Here is a 21,220-nt window from a genome sequence, read left to right on the forward strand (position 1 = left end):
CAAAAGTGAGTACACCCCTCACATTTCTGCAGATATTTAAGTATATCTTTTCATGGGACAACACTGACAAAATGACACTTTGACACAATGAAAAGTAGTCTGTGTGCAGCTTATATAACAGTGTAAATTTATTCTTCCCTCAAAATAACTCAATATACAGCCATTAATGTCTAAACCACCGGCAACAAAAGTGAGTACACCCCTTAGTGAAAGTTCCTGAAGTGTCAATATTTTGTGTGGCCACCATTATTTCCCAGAACTGCCTTAACTTTCCTGGGCATGGAGTTTACCAGAGCTTCACAGGTTGCCACTGGAATGCTTTTCCACTCCTCCATGACGACATCACGGAGCTGGCGGATATTCGAGACTTTGCGCTCCTCCACCTTCCGCTTGAGGATGCCCCAAAGATGTTCTTTTGGGTTTAGGTCTGGAGACATGCTTGGCCAGTCCATCACCTTTACCCTCAGCCTCTTCAGTAAAGCAGTGGTCGTCTTAGAGGTGTGTTTGGGGTCATTATCATGCTGGAACACTGCCCTGCGACCCAGTTTCCGGAGGGAGGGGATCATGCTCTGCTTCAGTATTTCACAGTACATATTGGAGTTCATGTGTCCCTCAATGAAATGTAACTCCCCAACACCTGCTGCACTCATGCAGCCCCAGACCATGGCATTCCCACCACCATGCTTGACTGTAGGCATGACGCACTTATCTTTGTACTCCTCACCTGATTGCCGCCACACATGCTTGAGACCATCTGAACCAAACAAATTAATCTTGGTCTCATCAGACCATAGGACATGGTTCCAGTAATCCATGTCCTTTGTTGACATGTCTTCAGCAAACTGTTTGCAGGCTTTCTTGTGTAGAGACTTCAGAAGAGGCTTCCTTCTGGGGTGACAGCCATGCAGACCAATTTGATGTAGTGTGCGGCGTATGGTCTGAGCACTGACAGGCTGACCCCCCACCTTTTCAATCTCTGCAGCAATGCTGACAGCACTCCTGCACCTATCTTTCAAAGACAGCAGTTGGATGTGACGCTGAGCACGTGCACTCAGCTTCTTTGGACGACCAACGCGAGGTCTGTTCTGAGTGGACCCTGCTCTTTTAAAACGCTGGATAATCTTGGCCACTGTGCTGCAGCTCAGTTTCAGGGTGTTGGCAATCTTCTTGTAGCCTTGGCCATCTTCATGTAGCGCAACAATTCGTCTTTTAAGATCCTCAGAGAGTTCTTTGCCATGAGGTGCCATGTTGGAACTTTCAGTGACCAGTATGAGAGAGTGTGAGAGCTGTACTACTAAATTGAACACACCTGCTCCCTATGCACACCTGAGACCTAGTAACACTAACAAATCACATGACATTTTGGAGGGAAAATGACAAGCAGTGCTCAATTTGGACATTTAGGGGTGTAGTCTCTTAGGGGTGTACTCACTTTTGTTGCCGGTGGTTTAGACATTAATGGCTGTATATTGAGTTATTTTGAGGGAAGAGTAAATTTACACTGTTATATAAGCTGCACACAGACTACTTTTCATTGTGTCAAAGTGTCATTTTGTCAGTGTTGTCCCATGAAAAGATATACTTAAATATCTGCAGAAATGTGAGGGGTGTACTCACTTTTGTGATACACTGTATATGGTGAAAGGTCAAAATCTCTGTTCATTCTTCAACTAAGTGTGTTGACCTCATACATCAAGCAAAGATAAACATGCTTGAAAGTGCAGATATGTATGCTAGCATTCATCTATATCAGGGGTATGTATGTACGTCAACAAATGTATCTAATTACTTTTTTATTATAAAAAGGAATAATATGAAAAGAGAAAGTCCCCTTTAAATGCACACACACATTAATATAGTTATATACTACACACCCCCTAGCCAAGGTGTTTTTTTTTTAAAAAGCCCTAACAAAAGACAAATTAATATTAGTTGTAAATCTTGACTGTTTGGAAAAATTTACAGCATGCTACACCAATAAATCTTCAGAAAAAACTGGGCATGGTAAGCATGATGCTTTGATTGAAGATTGCAATAGAGAGATTACACTATAATTTCAGAACGTTCTGACATGACCTGACTGAGATTTCTCAGTGTGTGTGTTTGTTTGATTGTGACCTGTCACTAAGTGAGCCAGTCAAAATACAAGGTGCCCATGAGAGATATGATCAAGGAGTAGAGGATTCAACTATCAGAACATTAACAGCAGCTCGCTCAGTACAAAGCACATAACCTCACCTTATCCTCCAGTCTGATCAGCCTGGCTCCAACTGTATGGTACTCCTTATCCACACCCTTTTCTGTAAAAGACCAAAAGCAAGAGTTAGTTTAATATGAATAGAAATCAGTCCATGAAGAAAGTCTGTATTGTCTTTGTGAGCGATCTAAAACCTTTAGACCTGTTCTGCAGGCTTTTAAAGTAATTGAGATATATATATATATATATATATATACAGTGTATCACAAAAGTGAGTACACCCCTCACATTTCTGCAAATATTTTATTATATCTTTTCATGGGACAACACTATAGAAATAATACTTGGATATAACTTAGAGTAGTCAGTGTACAGCTTGTATAGCAGTGTAGATTTACTGTCTTCTGAAAATAACTCAACACACAGCCATTAATGTCTAAATGGCTGGCAACATAAGTGAGTACACCCCACAGTGAACATGTCCAAATTGTGCCCAAAGTGTCAATATTTTGTGTGACCACCATTATTATCCAGCACTGCCTTAACCCTCCTGGGCATGGAATTCACCAGAGCTGCACAGGTTGCTACTGGAATCCTCTTCCACTCCTCCATGATGACATCACGGAGCTGGTGGATGTTAGACACCTTGAACTCCTCCACCTTCCACTTGAGGATGCGCCACAGGTGCTCAATTGGGTTTAGTCCATCACCTTTACCTTCAGCTTCCTCAGCAAGGCAGTTGTCATCTTGGAGGTTGTGTTTGGGGTCGTTATCCTGTTGGAAAACTGCCATGAGGCCCAGTTTTCGAAGGGAGGGGATCATGCTCTGTTTCAGAATGTCACAGTACATGTTGGAATTCATGTTTCCCTCAATGAACTGCAGCTCCCCAGTGCCAGCAACACTCATGCAGCCCAAGACCATGATGCTACCACCACCATGCTTGACTGTAGGCAAGATACAGTTGTCTTGGTACTTCTCACCAGGGTGCCGCCACACATGCTGGACACCATCTGAGCCAAACAAGTTTATCTTGGTCTCGTCAGACCACAGGGCATTCCAGTAATCCATGTTCTTGGACTGCTTGTCTTCAGCAAACTGTTTGCGGGCTTTCTTGTGCCTCAGCTTCCTTCTGGGATGACGACCATGCAGACCGAGTTGATGCAGTGTGCGGCGTATGGTCTGAGCACTGACAGGCTGACCTCCCACGTCTTCAACCTCTGCAGCAATGCTGGCAGCACTCATGTGTCTATTTTTTAAAGCCAACCTCTGGATATGACGCCGAACACGTGGACTCAACTTCTTTGGTCGACCCTGGCGAAGCCTGTTCCGAGTGGAACCTGTCCTGGAAAACCGCTGTATGACCTTGGCCACCATGCTGTAGCTCAGTTTCAGGGTGTTAGCAATCTTCTTATAGCCCAGGCCATCTTTGTGGAGAGCAACAATTCTATTTCTCACATCCTCAGAGAGTTCTTTGCCATGAGGTGCCATGTTGAATATCCAGTGGCCAGTATGAGAGAATTGTACCCAAAACACCAAATTTAACAGCCCTGCTCCCCATTTACACCTGGGACCTTGACACATGACACCAGGGAGGGACAACGACACATTTGGGCACAATTTGGACATGTTCACTGTGGGGTGTACTCACTTATGTTGCCAGCTATTTAGACATTAATGGCTGTGTGTTGAGTTATTTTCAGAAGACAGTAAATCTACACTGCTATACAAGCTGTACACTGACTACTCTAAGTTATATCCAAGTTTCATGTCTATAGTGTTGTCCCATGAAAAGATATAATGAAATATTTGCAGAAATGTGAGGGGTGTACTCACTTTTGTGATACACTGTATATATATATATATATATATATATATATATATATATATATATATATATATATATTAGTATGACAACTATGATGTTATTATGAAATAAGGTAATCAAACATTCATATTTGTCTTGCACTGTCACTGGAAACAGCATGCTGGTATAAGCATGCATAACTCCATAAGATAAGAAGAATGCTTTTACTGTCGTACATACACATACATGTGTACAGAAAAAAATTCCAAGCATGTCTCAGCCTGTTCAGAAGTCGGGGTCAGCCATCAAACGTTCAAGGGTCCAAAAGTGGTTGCTTGGCAGAGCCAGGATTCAAATCCTTAACCTTCTGATTTATAGCCAAGAGCACAAACCACTAAGCTACCACTGCATCAAGCTAATGTGATACTTCTGTTCTGTCTTGCTATTTGTTCAGACATATAGACAGAAATACAGACGTGTAAGAAGATATCTAATATTTAACACTATTATATGTGTGAAGATCAAAGTTGCCTTTTAAATATGAAGGTTATTATATTTATATTATATTATATTTTCAGCATTTAGCAAACACCTTTATCCAAAGTGACTTACATTACAGTTACAGTGTACAGTCTGAGCAACTGAGGGTTAAGGGCCTTGCTCAAGGGCCCAACAGCAGCAACCTAGCAGTGGTGGGGCTTGAACCAGCAACCTTTGGATTACTAGTCCTGTGCCTTAACCACTAGGCTACAGCTTGCCCTGTAGGTGTCTTTTAAATATTTAGTCCGCTGTTTTTGATTCTTTCTGTTATTGCATATTTGTGCACTGGTGATTTATTATACCCAACTCATGATGTAAAAAAAAAAACATTGTTAAAAAAAGGCTTAGATATTATTATAAGGCCATGACATTTAACATACAGAGTAAATGTACCTGGTAGAAACATTCCTGGCTTTCCCAATACGTGATCCAACCTAGGAAGGAAAAACAGCAGGAAACAATGAAATATGCAATGATTGTTTCAGAAACCCAGACCCCCTCTCCCCCCAGCTGCACAAGGAAACAAAGTGTAGAAAGATGTAAAAGGGAAGCAGTTGTTGTCTCACCGTCTCTGGAGCTCTTTAATGCGAACCATCATGTTCAGGTGGCCCTGGGAATACTGCTCAATCACGTCTCGCACATCGTAGGGTTTCCTTGCTTGCTGTCGAGAACAGAGAAGGAAAGCATGGATAAAATCTAGTGTCTACAGTCCCAAAGTTTTCTGCTTTCCCCCGGGCCTCCAACTTCCACGCTTTGTTACAGTGAAAGAGAGTTATTCAACAAGTCACCAAATAACAACAGGCAGCCAAAAGTGCTTCAGAATGTGCTTTAGTAAGTGTGTAAAAACAAAGTACATTTATAAATTGGGCAGATTTCAAAACAATGACTTGCAATAGAAAGAAATGTAGTAATTCTAAAGGGCCCGTTGTTTCAGCTAAAAAACTGAACCCATCTGTGCAGCCAACCATCGCAAAGCAACAATGGTATAGTGACGTAACATGACTATTTAGACAGAAAATGTTGGATGGAAAACATTAAAAAGGTCTTGTGTGCAGTTTGTCTACCATTTTTTGGCATTCATAAACTATTGTAAATGTAAGGGCATTTCTAACAATAAAACACTGTACCTGAAATTTCCGTCTGGCTACAAAATACTGCATCCTTCGTAGGACCTTGACTGCCGATCTGTGTGCATGAGTAAGCCTAAAGAAAATAAAAACATCAAAAAAGAATGGTTTAAACTCTTTGAAATGTGACTTCATACACATCTGGGTAGCTCAACAGTACACAAAGAATGTATGTCAATGTCAAGTTTAGGTCAAAAGACTTTTTGTAGTTTGTGTGTGTCTGCTTTGTAACGAGTTTGTCTATGTTTGCCAGGACATTTGTGTTGACTAGTTTTGAATCATTGTCTTAATTTAAAATACCACATTTATTTCTAACAGTTAATCATTTCAGTTTCATCAGTATCTTTTTATGTTATAAAAAACAGACATTTGTTTAGTTTCAGCCTGATTAAAGCAGATATTTCTCTTATCAGTGATATAGAGCTCTGAGATTGCAGAATTCTTCCCAGTCTGGTTCAGACATGACTTTTAAGTTTATCTCTGACTTCAAAGTGTTGAGTATCTCCTCAGCTCTGTGCTGTGCGTTTGTAAAAAGAGAGGCCTGGCTAGGAATTACCCTATAAAAAATTGAAGAGTGGAAAATAAAAGAGAACTGGCAGCAGATATACACTGATGAGGCATAACATTAAAACCATCTCCTTGTTTCTACACTCACTGTCCATTTTATCAGTTCCACTTATCATATAGAAGCACTTTGTAGTTCTACAATTACTGACTGTAGTCTATCTGTTTCTCTACATACTTTTTTAGCCTGCTTTCACCCTGTTCTTCAATGGTCAGGACCTCCACAGAACGACTACAGAGCAGGTATTATTTGGGTGGTGGATCATTCTTAGCTCTGCAGTGACACTGACATGGTGGTGGTGTGTTAGTGTGTGTTGTGCTGGTATAAGTGGATAAGACACAGCAGCGCTGATGGAGTTTTTATACACCTCACTTTCACTGCTGGACTGAGAATAGTCCACCAACCAAAAAAATATCCAGCCAACAGAGTCCTGTGGGCAGCATCCTGTGAAGCAGCACTGATGAAGGTGTCAGTGTCACTGCAGTGCTGAGAATCATCCACCACCTAAATAATACCTGCTCTGTGGTGGTCCTGTGGGGGTCCTGACCATTGAAGAACAGGGTAAAAGCAGGCTAAAAAAGTATGTAGAGAAATATATGGACTACAGTCAGTAATTGTAGAACTAGAAAGTGCTTCTATATGGTAAGTGGAGCTGATAAAATGGACAGTGAGTGTAGAAACAAGGAGGTGGTCATAATGTTATGCCTCATCAGTGTACACATGACTCCTGATTTTACCATTATCAAATAAAAATATATATTACTTGTGTGTCTGTGTGTCAGTAATGTATAATGAAATGTTTTATGTAACGATTTTGCTTTTAGATGGAAGATTTTTTAAACATGCCAAATCTCCTGTGGTATGTAAAAATACATCAGTTACACCTTTATAAACAACTGTTAATAAATGCTTTGGCATTATGTTATACGTTTATGACTTGAAGGTTTTAAAATGCACAAGCTACAATGCTACAATAATAATCACAGTTAATTACATGTAGTAATAAAAATGTTGTCCTGTGGTGTAACATCATGTCATGTTGTGTGATATCACTTCAAATGAAATTAAATGGCTTTTATAAAGGTACATTTAATCAAATCCTCATGTGTTTTTAAAACACTGCATAATTTAACTATAAAATAAAAACTAAGAATTTTCATCAGAATGTGATCATTTTATAAGATCTAGTTCTACTTGAGTGATAAAAAAGGCTACAAGTAAAGAATGGGGTTGAAAAAACAGCTATGAATAATATACATATATGTCATATTAACCATATTTTGCATAAAAGGACCCTTAAACTTTAAATTTTTGAATACAACTGATCTATGTTTAAAACTATTATCACATATTTTTTAGTGTAATATGATGTCTCACCAGAGGACAATTTATGTTCATCTCTGTGAGAAAAGCCTATAAAATGCTGAAAAAAAAGATATCTGGTTAACACTAACAGTTAAGCACATTAGAATTACATAAAATCCTTATAAAATAAGTAGTTTGGATAGTTCAAACATAGATTCAGTTGTAGCCTACTACAGGTACTGGACTAGTAATTGAAAGGTCACTGGTTCAAGCCCCACCACTGCCAGGTTGCCACTGTTGGGCCCTTAAGCAAGCTCTCAATTGCTTAGACTGTATACTGCCACAGTACTGTAAGTCGCTTTGGATAAAAAAGAAGTGTCTGCTAAATGTTGAAAATGTAAATGTAATTCCTTTAGGCAGTTGTAGCTTAGTGGTTAAGGTACTGGACTAGTAAGCAGAAGGTTGCTGGTTCAAACCTCTCCACTGCCAGGTCGCCACTGCTGGGCCCTTGAGCAAGGCCCTTAATGCTCAGTTGCTTAGATTGTATACTGTAAGTCCCTTTGGATAAAAGCATCTGCTAAATGCTGAAAATGTAAATATAAAATAGCACATGCACCTAACTGAACTTAAAGTAAATCAGTAAATATTTTACCTTTTTCTCACAAAAGTAAAATTATATAATTAAATTATATAACATTTATTAGAAAATAATAGCTCAATTTTGCTCACTGTAATAATGGAATCATTCTTATTTGTGGAGTTTGTTTTCCCCACAACCATATTAACTTAAAGTAAAGTCTGTGATGTTAAGGTGAGGCTTCTGGGAGCATGTCTAAACAAAAACTAGTAAGAGAAATTTAAACTAGCCACCTTGGCTTGTTCTAAGAATAAACTTTCAACAATTCTTCCATTGTGCTCTACTAACGTACAGTAATGAGGACAATCAAACATTAACCAGTGCTTTGAAGTACAGCACTGAAATATTCTGTTACTTCCCACATCTAAGTGACAGCAATAAAAGAAAAGAGCAGGTTCAAACGAGGGTGTCATATCTTACTGCACACAAACAAGAACCAGCGTCACAAATGTCTGGCTCAAAAGAATGCTGGCTCGTCTGCTGCACATACACACACCCACACAAAAACAATGCCATTTCAAAGACCTTCCTTCATCTCAGCCACAAAAAGAGACCACATATTTGTGTGACTCAGGTCAGCTCTTTCTAGATAAGCCACTGTGTGTTGTCAGTGCTAAACATAAATCAGCTCAGTGTGCCACAGGGCTTTGTGAGGCTCCGCCAGGACACACGTTTGTTTTGACTGCTGTTCTTTCTCCATCTTCAGCTTTGTGGGGTCAGCAGCCGGAGTGGAGCGCTTAATTAGAGGAGGGGACGGAGCAACAAAAGCAGCCAGCAGCCCGACACATACACACTAAAGCATGTACGCTCAACTGTTATACATTCCACACTCTACCCTGTCCCTCTTTCAACCCTCCAGAATGTATTTATCTCTTTATATCTCTTACGCACGTTTCCTCTCTTGCTCTTCATGTCCATCAGTGAGCTATGGCGTGTACGTAAATGTATGCTGCGTCAAAACATCCGGAGTTAACGTTTTTCCGTATGTGTGAAGCGGAAGTATTTGGGAAAAGTGCATAATTGGAAAAGAAAACACATGTCCAAAAACCAAAACCATGTGCCATTAAATCAATAGTTTTTGTCCTCCCACACACATGGACTGCAGGCCTCCTTTCCATTAAAGAGAAACAACATGTCTGACACATGCACCTTTGATTCCACACACTCAACCCTCTCATGTTGTGGACTGAATAAAATTGCATTCCTTGCTAACTCTGACAACATGTTTTCTTGTACTTGTGCTAAAACCCTGAAAAACAGTTTAAAGAATTGCCATCGACGTTTCTGATTAAGAAATAGTACATATGGTACATTCTCCATTATATTTAATTTGAGATGAACAAAACTGACACACAAAGGAAGCTTAGTGGTTAAGGTACTGAACTAGTAATCAGAAGGTTGATAGTTGAAGCCCCAGCTCTCAAGCTGCATATGTTGGGCCCCTAAGCAAGACCCTTAACACTCAAATGCTTGAATTGTATAATACACCATTGTAAGTGGCTTTGGATAAAAGTGTCTGCAAAATAATAAGTTATAACAGCTAATTATTAATAATAAATACAGCTACATCAAAATTAGAGAATGCTGTCTGCATAACTTTATTTGTATAACAGTCTAGTTTTGCCACTAGTTAAAAGGACCAAAAAAGTGGAAAACAACCACAAACTTAACATAAGGCATCATTCATTAATTTTCATCATTTACATTTTTGGCATTTAGCAGACGCTTTTATCTAAAGCAACTTACAGTACTGTCACAGTATATGGTCTGAGCAATTAAGGGTTAGGGGCCTTGCTCAGGGGCCCAACATATGCAACCTGGCAGTGGTGGGGCTTGAATTAGTGACTTTTTGATTACTAGTCCAGTACCTTAACCATTATGCTACAAATGCAATACAAATTCATACAAATTCGTTCATATCTCCTATTAACCTCCAAATTAAGCTCCAAAAAAAACAGAGCTCCAGAGGACCCAGATCTCAACCTGGGAATAGATCCCAGAACCTTCTTGCTGTGAGGTGACAGTGCTACCCACTGAGCCACCGTGCCACCCATAGGAAGTCACTATTATCCAAATCACATTGCAATTGTAACACTCTAGTATTAAAGTGTAAAAGCTGTATTAGCTTGGTAGGGCCAGTGATAGCTTGGTGGTTAAGGTACTGGACTAGTAAGCAGAAGGTTGCCGGTTCAAGCCCCGCCACCACCAAGTTGCCACTGTTGGGTCCCTGAGCAAGGCCCTTAACCCTCAATTGCTCATCGTGTTCCACTCATTGTGTAAGTCGCTTTGGATAAAAGCGTCTGCTAAATGCTGAAAATGTAAATGTAAATGTATTAATTGTCATGGTTGTCAAACAAAGTAATGGTCAGGAGTCCACTAACTTTTGGCCACATAGTGCATAATAGGATGTTTTGTTATATCGGGATAATTCATCACAATCCCCACACTGTTTTTCATTTTCTCTGTGATATGACTGTGGAGGTTGTGCAGGATTGCCTGTGTACAGTACCAAGTCAGCTGAGAAGACCTTTAGCGTGCACACACACACACACACACACACACACACACACACACACACACACACACACACACCAAAAGCTCTCAGCAGGGAGCATCTCTTATTAAATAGCTGCAGGTTATTGCAGACTGGACTCCTGCATTGTCACTGTGCTCTCCACAGTCCTGTTGTCTTCAAACAAAACCGCCAAGATCTACAGTCACCTGAAACTATTAAGCACTGAAAATAATGTTTGCTTTTTAATATGCCTCCTTGAATCTTTTATTACATTGTTGCAACTGCATTCATTCATTATTTGCTTTATCACTGATTTATCTTGGTCCAACAGTGCAGATACACACACGCACACACACACACACACACACACACACACACACATAGAATTGAATGCCTTTATTTGTCATATATACATATACAACTGTACAGTACAATGAAATTCTATTTCCACATACACCAGCTTATTTGGAAGCTGGGGTCAGAATGCAGGATCAGCTATTGTACAGCTCCTCTGGAGTTGAGAGGGTTAAGAGTCTTGTTCAAGGGCCCAACAGTGGCAGCATAGTAAAGCTAAGATTTAAACCCTCAACCTTTTTATAGGCCAAAGCTCTACCCACTGTCTGGCTACCACTGTCCCGTGTACACACACTCACACTTAGGGCAATTTTTAGTAGCTTTAATTGGCCTGACTGCATGTCTTTGGATTAGTGGGAGGGAACGGGAGCACAGGAGGAAACCAAGGTGGACACATGGAGAACATGCAAACTCTACACAGAAAGGACCCTTGTCATCTGGCTGGTGAATCGACCACAAGAACTTTTTGCTTTGAGTCGACAGAGCTACCCACTGCGCCACCATGACGGCCACACTGTTACAACTTTACAACTGTTACAACCTACTTTAAAATCTGCACTTTACACTCTTTTTTTGAGCTTTACAAATAATACCAACACCAACTATACATCACCATGAAAATATACTTCAAATCTATGGAAAAACATATAAAAGTAAAATTATTTTTGTTGTTTGTTTAGACTTGGTGTAATACAGCCCACTGAAAAAACTGTTATTAATGTCTGCATAGGTAGTGTTCAGTTAACTGCTTCAGGGCAGATTTCTCAAGGCCTTTATAATCTTATGCTTTCATACTGTAAAGTAAATAATAGAGTGAGAATAAACTGTCATTCTCAGTAAAGCTGCACAAACAACTCCATACCCCTTGCACTTGCTAGTTTCATTATATCAGAAATATCTCTGAGCTTGGTGTGATAATAGGGTGATTATGATTTACTGCTGGAAATGGTGATATAAATTAAACTGAATAAGTGAATTATTTGCAGAAGGTTTAGATGGGATCACCCACCTAATATGCTGTCAAAACAGCTCTGACCAGACAAGAAAACAACTGTACTATGTGAAACTACCATCAGCTCAACATTTAGTACACTATTTACTGTCACATGCACAACTGTTTTTCTATCGTGCACATTTTTGGGGGATGGTCCTAATGTTATGGCCGATCAGTGTGAGTGTGCAAAAGTGAGTACACCCCTCACATTTCTGCAAATATTTTATTATATCTTTTCATGGGACAACACTATAGAAATAAAACTTGGATATAACTTAGAGTAGTCAGTGTACAACTTGTATAGCAGTGTAGATTTACTGTCTTCTGAAAATAACTCAACACACAGCCATTAATGTCTAAATGGCTGGCAACATAAGTGAGTACACCCCACAGTGAACATGTCCAAATTGTGTCCAAAGTGTCAATATTTTGTGTGACCACCATTATTATCCAGCACTGCCTTAACCCTCCTGGGCATGGAATTCACCAGAGCTGCACAGGTTGCTACTGGAATCCTCTTCCACTCCTCCATGATGACATCACGGAGCTGGTGGATGTTAGACACCTTGAACTCCTCCACCTTCCACTTGAGGATGCGCCACAGGTGCTCAATTGGGTTTAGTCCATCACCTTTACCTTCAGCTTCCTCAGCAAGGCAGTTGTCATCTTGGAGGTTGTGTTTGGGGTCGTTATCCTGTTGGAAAACTGCCATGAGGCCCAGTTTTCGAAGGGAGGGGATCATGCTCTGTTTCAGAATGTCACAGTACATGTTGGAATTCATGTTTCCCTCAATGAACTGCAGCTCCCCAGTGCCAGCAACACTCATGCAGCCCAAGACCATGATGCTACCACCACCATGCTTGACTGTAGGCAAGATACAGTTGTCTTGGTACTTCTCACCAGGGCGCCGCCACACATGCTGGACACCATCTGAGCCAAACAAGTTTATCTTGGTCTCGTCAGACCACAGGGCATTCCAGTAATCCATGTTCTTGGACTGCTTGTCTGCTTTCTTGTGCGTCAGCTTCCTTCTGGGATGACGACCATGCAGACCGAGTTGATGCAGTGTGCGGCGTATGGTCTGAGCACTGACAGGCTGACCTTCCACGTCTTCAACCTCTGCAGCAATGCTGGCAGCACTCATGTGTCTATTTTTAAAGCCAACCTCTGGATATGACGCCGAACACGTGGACTCAACTTCTTTGGTCGACCCTGGCGAAGCCTGTTCCGAGTGGAATCTGTCCTGGAAAACCGCTGTATGACCTTGGCCACCATGCTGTAGCTCAGTTTCAGGGTGTTAGCAATCTTCTTATAGCCCAGGCCATCTTTGTGGAGAGCAACAATTCTATTTCTCACATCCTCAGAGAGTTCTTTGCCATGAGGTGCCATGTTGAATATCCAGTGGCCAGTATGAGAGAATTGTACCCAAAACACCAAATTTAACAGCCCTGCTCCCCATTTACACCTGGGACCTTGACACATGACACCAGGGAGGGACAACGACACATTTGGGCACAATTTGGACATGTTCACTGTGGGGTGTACTCACTTATGTTGCCAGCTATTTAGACATTATTGGCTGTGTGTTGAGTTATTTTCAGAAGACAGTAAATCTACACTGCTATACAAGTTGTACACTGACTACTCTAAGTTATATCCAAGTTTTATTTCTATAGTGTTGTCCCATGAAAAGATATAATGAAATATTTGCAGAAATGTGAGGGGTGTACTCACTTTTGTGATACACTGTATATATATATATATATATATATATATATATATATATATATATATATATATATATATATATATATACTGTATATATATATATATATATTATGTTTCTGAACTGTTCTATCTGCTATCTTCTCTGACAACATTGTCTTTGTCTCTTTGTGTTACCTAGTCTTAAAGCTGGTCCTTCATTAATTTCCTCCAGCTCTTTAAAAGACAGGCTAAAAAACAAATGTTAATTTAATCTATCCAATCTTAGGTCTAAATATAGTCCTGAAATGATTCTACACCCATGCCTGCAATCCAGAGCAAAAAATAAATAAATGTTTTGATTTTACTGAAGAGATGCATGCTGAAGACATCCAGGATCTAGTCCAGTTCCGGAGAAGCTGTTGGATCATTTCAAAATTACTGTCATTTTTCAAAGACTAACTGATGAGCACATTGAACGGTAAGCTTTGTCTACCAGGAAGAGGAAATGGTCTGAGCCCCTCTAAGGCAAAAACAATACGTTATCAACTTCAAAGCACTACAAAGAGACAGTGGCGTCCACAAAGGGTTGGGTCTGTAAGGAGACGTGCCATTAAACCAGGTGTAAATTCATTAAATGAACATAAATAACAGGCAAAACGAGCTGTTCTGAGATAACCACTGTTCACAGACACTGATAACACATTCACATCTTTTCCAAGACTACAAATAATAAAACAAAACCAAGCCCAAGCCAATGGCAGACAATTGTATATACACTGCAACAGATGAAGAGACAGAAATGAAGAAGTTATGTTGAGAGAAACAGTACCCATGAACTTTTGCTTTTGTTATTTAGTAAGTGCATATACTGTATCTACTTTAAATTTACAAGTGGTTTAACCTTTATGTAATTAACGTAAATACATATAAACAAAGACGAACAAAGGAAAAGTAATTTTTAAAAATACAAATGAATAATGTCAGAACTTTGTTGCAAAGCAAATGTTGGAAATTAAAGGTTTGAAGGTTTGAGACTTTTTGCAGCTCTAAGGTATATTGAATAAACAAAAGTGGTTAAAACTGGGGGATAAAACCCTTTTTCTTAATAGGATTGCAGGCAGTTTAAGAAGGATTAGGCATGTTAAACAAATCCATTGCTGCTAGTTAGGGGGACCTTCAAGTACCTACACTAGGTCAGATATTTTTCCTGATTTTTTAAGTGATTCCGTCGAAGCAAAAGGTTGCTTTGCCATAAAGTGCCTCAGCGTAGAGGCTGACATTAAAGTTTAATGGCATGCTGATGCTCCATGGTAATACCAGAACATAGGCGCGAAGTATATAAATGGTAGGGACACAGTGTCAATGAGGACTTAACACTTGCTTATTTGTGGAAGAGGACTACGACCTTCAAAAATCAAACTTTTTATTTCCCTGTTTATTGTCTCTAAAATTAATATTTCTTTTTTTAACCAAACCAAATAGAAGCTGAAAAAGACTTTCTAATTAGTATGTTTTTGTTTTATTACTTTTTTTCCCTCAAAGCTTAGTTTTTCCTGGCTGCCTTTTGTTAAGGTCTCAGACTACCAGCTGTTCCTACAGACACATGCACAATTCAGTATGAAGTACAGAGGATAAAAATATATAAAGCTATCAACCAGACTGACCAATCAGCGACCTATAGAACCTAGTTTTAGTTCTAGTTCTGTTTCATTTACCATTTACTATTAACAAGGGAGAACTGAACCAAGTCCAACTACACCAGTAAGACAAACTACAACACCACTGTTATATAAAACATAAAAAAATCTGCCTAATTTAACATGATTTAATTTTAGCATTACTAACAAAAAGGTCTGTAAATATTAATTCAAAGTTTTAAGGTTTAGAAACAGTTTAGAAACATTGTTCATTCTCTTGAAACTTCATTTAACTTTTTCAAACTACTTCCAAGCCTGTGTCACTATATATGCATTGTTGTAACATGACAGTTTCTCATGCAATGCCATCTGAGGGCTCAAAGGTCACGCACATTTAACAGTGGTTATGGCCTTGCCTCAAATCTCTCCAGATTCCATAAATCTTTTCACAATATTATGTATGATTGATGGCAAAATACCTAAATTATTTGTTCTTTTTGTACTGATCGACAAAGTTTGCCATGAAGTGACAAGCCACGACCCATGTTTACTTGCTGAGTCTGAGTCTTTGGTGGTGACTTTACAAGTAACTAGTTCACCTGGTTATTGTGAAGTCTTTTAAAATTGTGTTATTTAATTATTTTATAAACTTTTTTGAGGGCGGGAGGAGTAGTACCTGGTCGTGTCTGAGAGACTGAGAGAGCTTATAGTCCGGATTTAGCGCCATCTGGTTTCCACCTTTCTGGTCCGCTCAAAGAAGCTTTAAGGGAAAGAAGATTTTCATGTGATGATGATGTAAAAGCAGTGGTGCATCAGTGACTACGCGCTCAACCAAAAACATTATTGGCTGATGGCATTAAAAAGTTGGTACGATGCTGGGAATTATGGAATTTGTTTTTGAAATTCTTATTAAATATGTTTAATCCAATCAGGGTCTCAATGGATCCACAACCTACCAAACAAAGACATTTACAATAGACAAGGTGCCAATTTATCAAAGGGCATCACAAGTCAATGTACCTTACAAAGATATAAATACACATTTACTTGTGTGTTTGATTGTGTGTGGTGTGTGTGTGTTCAATGCTTGTTACTGCTAGACTGTGTGATGTATAGCTGAGAAAAGAAAACAGGCAAATGAAAAAGCCTGTCCTGCTCTGTATTTGGCAGCACGAAAGAAAATACAAGGAGAAACAAAAACAAAACTGGTGACAGTGAGAGCTTATCCTCTCCCTCGGGGCCTAAAGGTGCAAGAGACCCGGCTGTTATCCATTGCAAAACACACACACATACATGCACGCACACACACACTTGGCCAAGTCATTCATCTTTGTCACAAGGATCCTTGCACATGTAATGACCAGTGGTCACCGTCATAAATCCCTTTTGCACTATGTGTGCATTTGTTAATGGCAAGCTTTAGCTGTACTTACACTGATCCCCACTGCATGTAGCAGTAAGCTAACACTAAGAGATTGATTTTTTTGCAATTGATATGCACCGACTGCTGAAACAATACTGGCATAAAGATAGAGTATAACTCAGTTTATACTAGAGCAGTTGTGGGGAGGTGCACAGCTGGGCAAGCTCTGTGGTTCTGAGGATACAATTACAGGTAAGAAATACCTACTGGGCCACAGCCAGTGTTAAAGATTGTATTTCATATGTATTTGTCATTTAAAAGTCAAATATGGAACTAATATATTTGGACAGGCAGGAAAATAAACCCCCATTTTCTCTCTTCTCTCTCTCTCTCCAACACACACAAGCACACACACTCCCTCAACAACAGTGGCTCCTAAACTTTCACAGTAAGAACACTCCTGTCTATTGAAGAAAATCAAATATGGCATTTCATGTTTTGTCTGCTCAACTTCATTTAATTTGTTAATAAACCTCCATTCCTGCATTTCAGGCCTGCAACACATTTAGGGCTAGTAATGAGGTGAAAAAACTAAATAATGATGTGATTCCAAACAGGTGATGTGAACAGGTGATTGTAATCATGGTTTGATACAAAAGCAGCATCCAGGAAAGACTCTTTTGATGAGCAAAGATGATCAGAGGATCTCCAGTTTGTCAACAAATGTTTGAGAAAATGATTGAAATGTTTAAAAACAATGTACCTCAAAGAAAGATTGGAAGAGATTTGCATATTTCTCCCTCTACAGTGCATAATATTATTAAACGATTCAAGGAACTGGGAGGAATTTCAGTGCGTAAAGGCCAAGGGCCCAAGCTTAAGCTGAACGCCTGTGATCTTCGATCCCTCAGACGGCACTGCATCAAGAACCACCACTCAACAATAGCTGATATAACCACATGGGCAAGGGATTATTACAAACCTTTGTCAAGCACTACAATACAGAGTTACATGCACAAATGCCACTTAAAACTTTACTGTGCAAAAAAGAAGCCGTATGCTAACCCTGTCCAGAAGCGGCGTCGACCTTTTGGGCTCAGAGGCATCTAGGATGGACCATCACACAGTGGAAATGTGTATTGTGGTCAGATGAATCAGCATTCCAGATTTTTTTTTTGGAAAAAATGGCTGTGTGCTCTTGACAAAAGACGAAAAGAACCATCCAGACTGTTATCAGCAACAAGTTCCAAAGCCAAGGTCTGTCATGGTATGGGGCGGTGTCAGTGCCCTTGGTATATGCTTTATGCTTTTTTCCCAGCTTTTTTCCCAACTTTTTTTTGGAATGTGTTGCAGGCCTGAAATGCAGGAATGGATGTTTATTAATAAATGAAACGAAGTTGAGCAGATAAAACATGAAATATCTCAGCTTCATCCTGTCTGAAATAAAAGTCAAGGTAAATGTAAGAAACTCTGTGTTTTTTATTATTTGCATTTTCCATGCTGTCCTAACTTTTTCTGATTTGGGGTTGTATATACCTTTAATGAGCTTAGGGTACAATAACGTTCTTTGTCAAGTAAAATAAACAAGCTACGGAACAAATGATGTATATTTTAAATATCTGAACTCATGATCATTAGTTTTATTTATGTAGGGCTTACAGATAGCAAGCCGTCCCAAAGAAAGTTTTCAGTCCAAGCAAATGAAGAAAGAAAAAAAAAACAGAAATGTGATAAGTTGTTTTGCATGGGCAGCAAGGATGAACTTGGTAGAACGGCCTCTTTAGGATTTCGTTGTTACCTCAGCAAGGAGACGCCGGAGGCTCCGTGACCTCGTGAACCCTGGCTGTGAGTAACTTTTTGCATGTATTTGTTTGTGGTTGCAGAAAAATATTTTACACTTTTGGCCAGAAAATGGATGCAGACAGAGTGTGTACAGTAATCAAGTAGTAACTTAAGCTGGTATATACTATTAATCAAGATTTAAACACTTTTTTTGTTAAAACAATAATCAAAGATCGCATGCTTTACTTTTGCTTTTTTATTTCAATCATGTAATGATTACCAGATTTGAAAGCAGATTTTTAGCAAGTCCATGTGTACACTACTCATTTGCTTTTGCCTGTATGTAAAAATATTAATTTGAAAAATTATCCAGCATTTTCTTAAGTTTTATTCCCTGCTTTAACCAGTGCTGGTTGTGTGACAGCCCACTCTCTACACTCACCACAGTAATTAAAAACAATCATCACACAAAGTCCCTCATTCATACCAAAACATTAGGACCACACATCAAAAAATTCTGTTCAGACCAATGGACCCTCTTTTTTGCTCCGACATCCAGTTCCATTACCTGCATGCTCTATTGTAAGTGCTTTTGACAGTGGACAAGAGTTAGCATGGGTGTTTTGCCTGGCTTTTGGAGCTCTATTTACGGAAGGGTTTGATGTACTGTGTTTTGAGATACATTCACCTGAACACCAGTATTTAAATCAGGGCAGAGATGTTCACAAGTCACAAAATACGAGTCCGAGTCAAGTCATGAGTCTGTAGGCTAGAGTCCAAGTCAAGTCAATATAATATACACAAAACATATATTGGAAATGTAGCGTAGAAATAAACAAATAATATGTAAGTTCAGATAAAAACAACAACAGATTAGCAACTGTATTTTGCAGTTTTACTTAGTGCATTTACTTTCCTAGTCATTGTGCTAATGAATGTAATTTCCGTAACAAGAAGGCACCAGTTAAAAGCTTAAAATGATACGTTTTGTTTTCATTGCCAAACAAAAGCGCGATAAAAATCACGGCACAGCGGCCAAAATCCAAAACACAGCAAAAAAATCATAATCACTGCTTACCTTAGCTTATGTTCTTCCATTATGAAAGTAGTCATGTCCTGTGTTAATTTCATAAAAGCTAATGTTCGGAACCACAGGCAGTTTCAGGAATTATTGTTCGAGCTGAATGCTGCTTACGAAGATGTGCTTTACCACATTGAGATCTGCTGGCTGAGTCAGGGGCGAGTTTTGAAACGTTTTACGACCTGCTCCCCAAGATCAATGCGTTTATGTCCAAAAGCAAAACTCAAGCACTTTGATGAATTTCTATGCTTCTCTCCCCATTGAGAGCTACCCCAATCTCAATAAACATGCACTCAAAATAACAACCTTTTCCGGGAGCACCTATATCTGTAAGAAGACTTTTTCGAGGTTGAAACACCTCAAATCTCCAACCAGATCCAAACTCACTGTTCAACACTCGCATCACCTATTAAGACTGGCAGTAACAAACATGGAACCTGAAGTTAACTGTCTCATCAGCCAAAAGCAGGCTCACAGTTCACACTGATTTTTGGAGAAACACTGTATGAGGTAGGATAATGGAAATTATTAAAAATAAATAACGTCTGCATTATCACTATGAACTACAAGCATACGGCAAATAGTTTTTTTTTGTATGTTTACTTTTTCAACTGCTGCCCGGGCCCCCCAAAAGACAGAAGAACAGTGATCTGGCCCTTTGGTTAAAATGTTTGAGGACCCCTGATTTAAATGATTGGCAGTTGAGCCACAGTAGCCCTTTTTGTTGGTCTGTACCAGACCACATAGCCTTTATTGCCTCTGGCATCAATGAGTCTTGGCCATCCAACAGCCTGACAGGGGTTTGTGGCTTGTCTCTCCTCGGACAACTGTGGGTAGTTACTCACCACAGCTGCCTGTAAGTAGAATTTGCTGTTTTGAAAATTCTTCAACTGAGTCGTCCGGCCAAAACAATGCATCCAAATAGCCACTGCCATGCACATTTTTTTAAAGGTGACTAACTCTTAGATTCTGTTGTTAATATTTACAGAAAGCTTGTGTTTATGTACGTTTAGCTCTTGCTAAAATGCCCTTGCAGTAGGCTAATATTTAGTAATTCACCATATTGGTTAAACGTCTAATGGCAGATTTTATAATTTGTTAGCAGTTAGCTCCAGGCAAAAACTACATACGCAACATTTGTGAAATATGAGGTGAGTGAAATCAGAACCACAACTGCTGACATTAACATAACTGCTGTGCATAACTACTGTGTTTTTTTTAATGGTGCCCTCAGATTTATCTATTGACATTTGTCACAAAGGAAGCCAGACCCTTGTGCAGTAGTGCTGACCCTGGTGCATGAACCACAGCTACATCCTCTTAAGAGCAACCATGAAGGGGGTGGCTCGGTGGGTAGCACTGTTGCCTCACAGCAAGAAAGCCATGGGTTCTATTTCTAGGTGGAGCAGTCTGGATCCTTTCTGTAAGGACTTTGCATGTTCTCCCCATGTTTGTGTGGGTTTCCTCCGGGAGCTCTGGTTTCCTCCCACAGTCCATAGACTGTAAGTGAGGTGAATTGGAGAAATGAAATTGTCCATTACTGTGTTTGACATTAAAAACTTGAACTGATGAATTTTATGTAAGCATGTGTGTAAAACATGACATTAATCCT

At 39.5% G+C, this 21,220-nt stretch overlaps 1 protein-coding gene across 1 annotated transcript in view; it reads right to left on the reverse strand.

Annotated features, from left to right (window-relative positions):
• kcnq1.2 (potassium voltage-gated channel, KQT-like subfamily, member 1.2) overlaps window positions 1-21,220 on the reverse strand; it is a 180,383-nt gene that overhangs the window by 45,628 nt on the left and 113,535 nt on the right. The window contains exons 18-21 of the mRNA XM_063003118.1: window positions 5,669-5,744; window positions 5,108-5,202; window positions 4,935-4,975; window positions 2,239-2,300 (exon numbers count right to left, since the gene is read on the reverse strand). Coding sequence (XP_062859188.1) covers window positions 2,239-2,300; window positions 4,935-4,975; window positions 5,108-5,202; window positions 5,669-5,744 — 274 coding nt within the window. The remainder of the gene's footprint in view (window positions 1-2,238; window positions 2,301-4,934; window positions 4,976-5,107; window positions 5,203-5,668; window positions 5,745-21,220) is intronic.

This window comes from Trichomycterus rosablanca, chromosome 1 (assembly GCF_030014385.1).
Source record: "Trichomycterus rosablanca isolate fTriRos1 chromosome 1, fTriRos1.hap1, whole genome shotgun sequence".
NCBI lineage: Eukaryota > Metazoa > Chordata > Actinopteri > Siluriformes > Trichomycteridae > Trichomycterus > Trichomycterus rosablanca.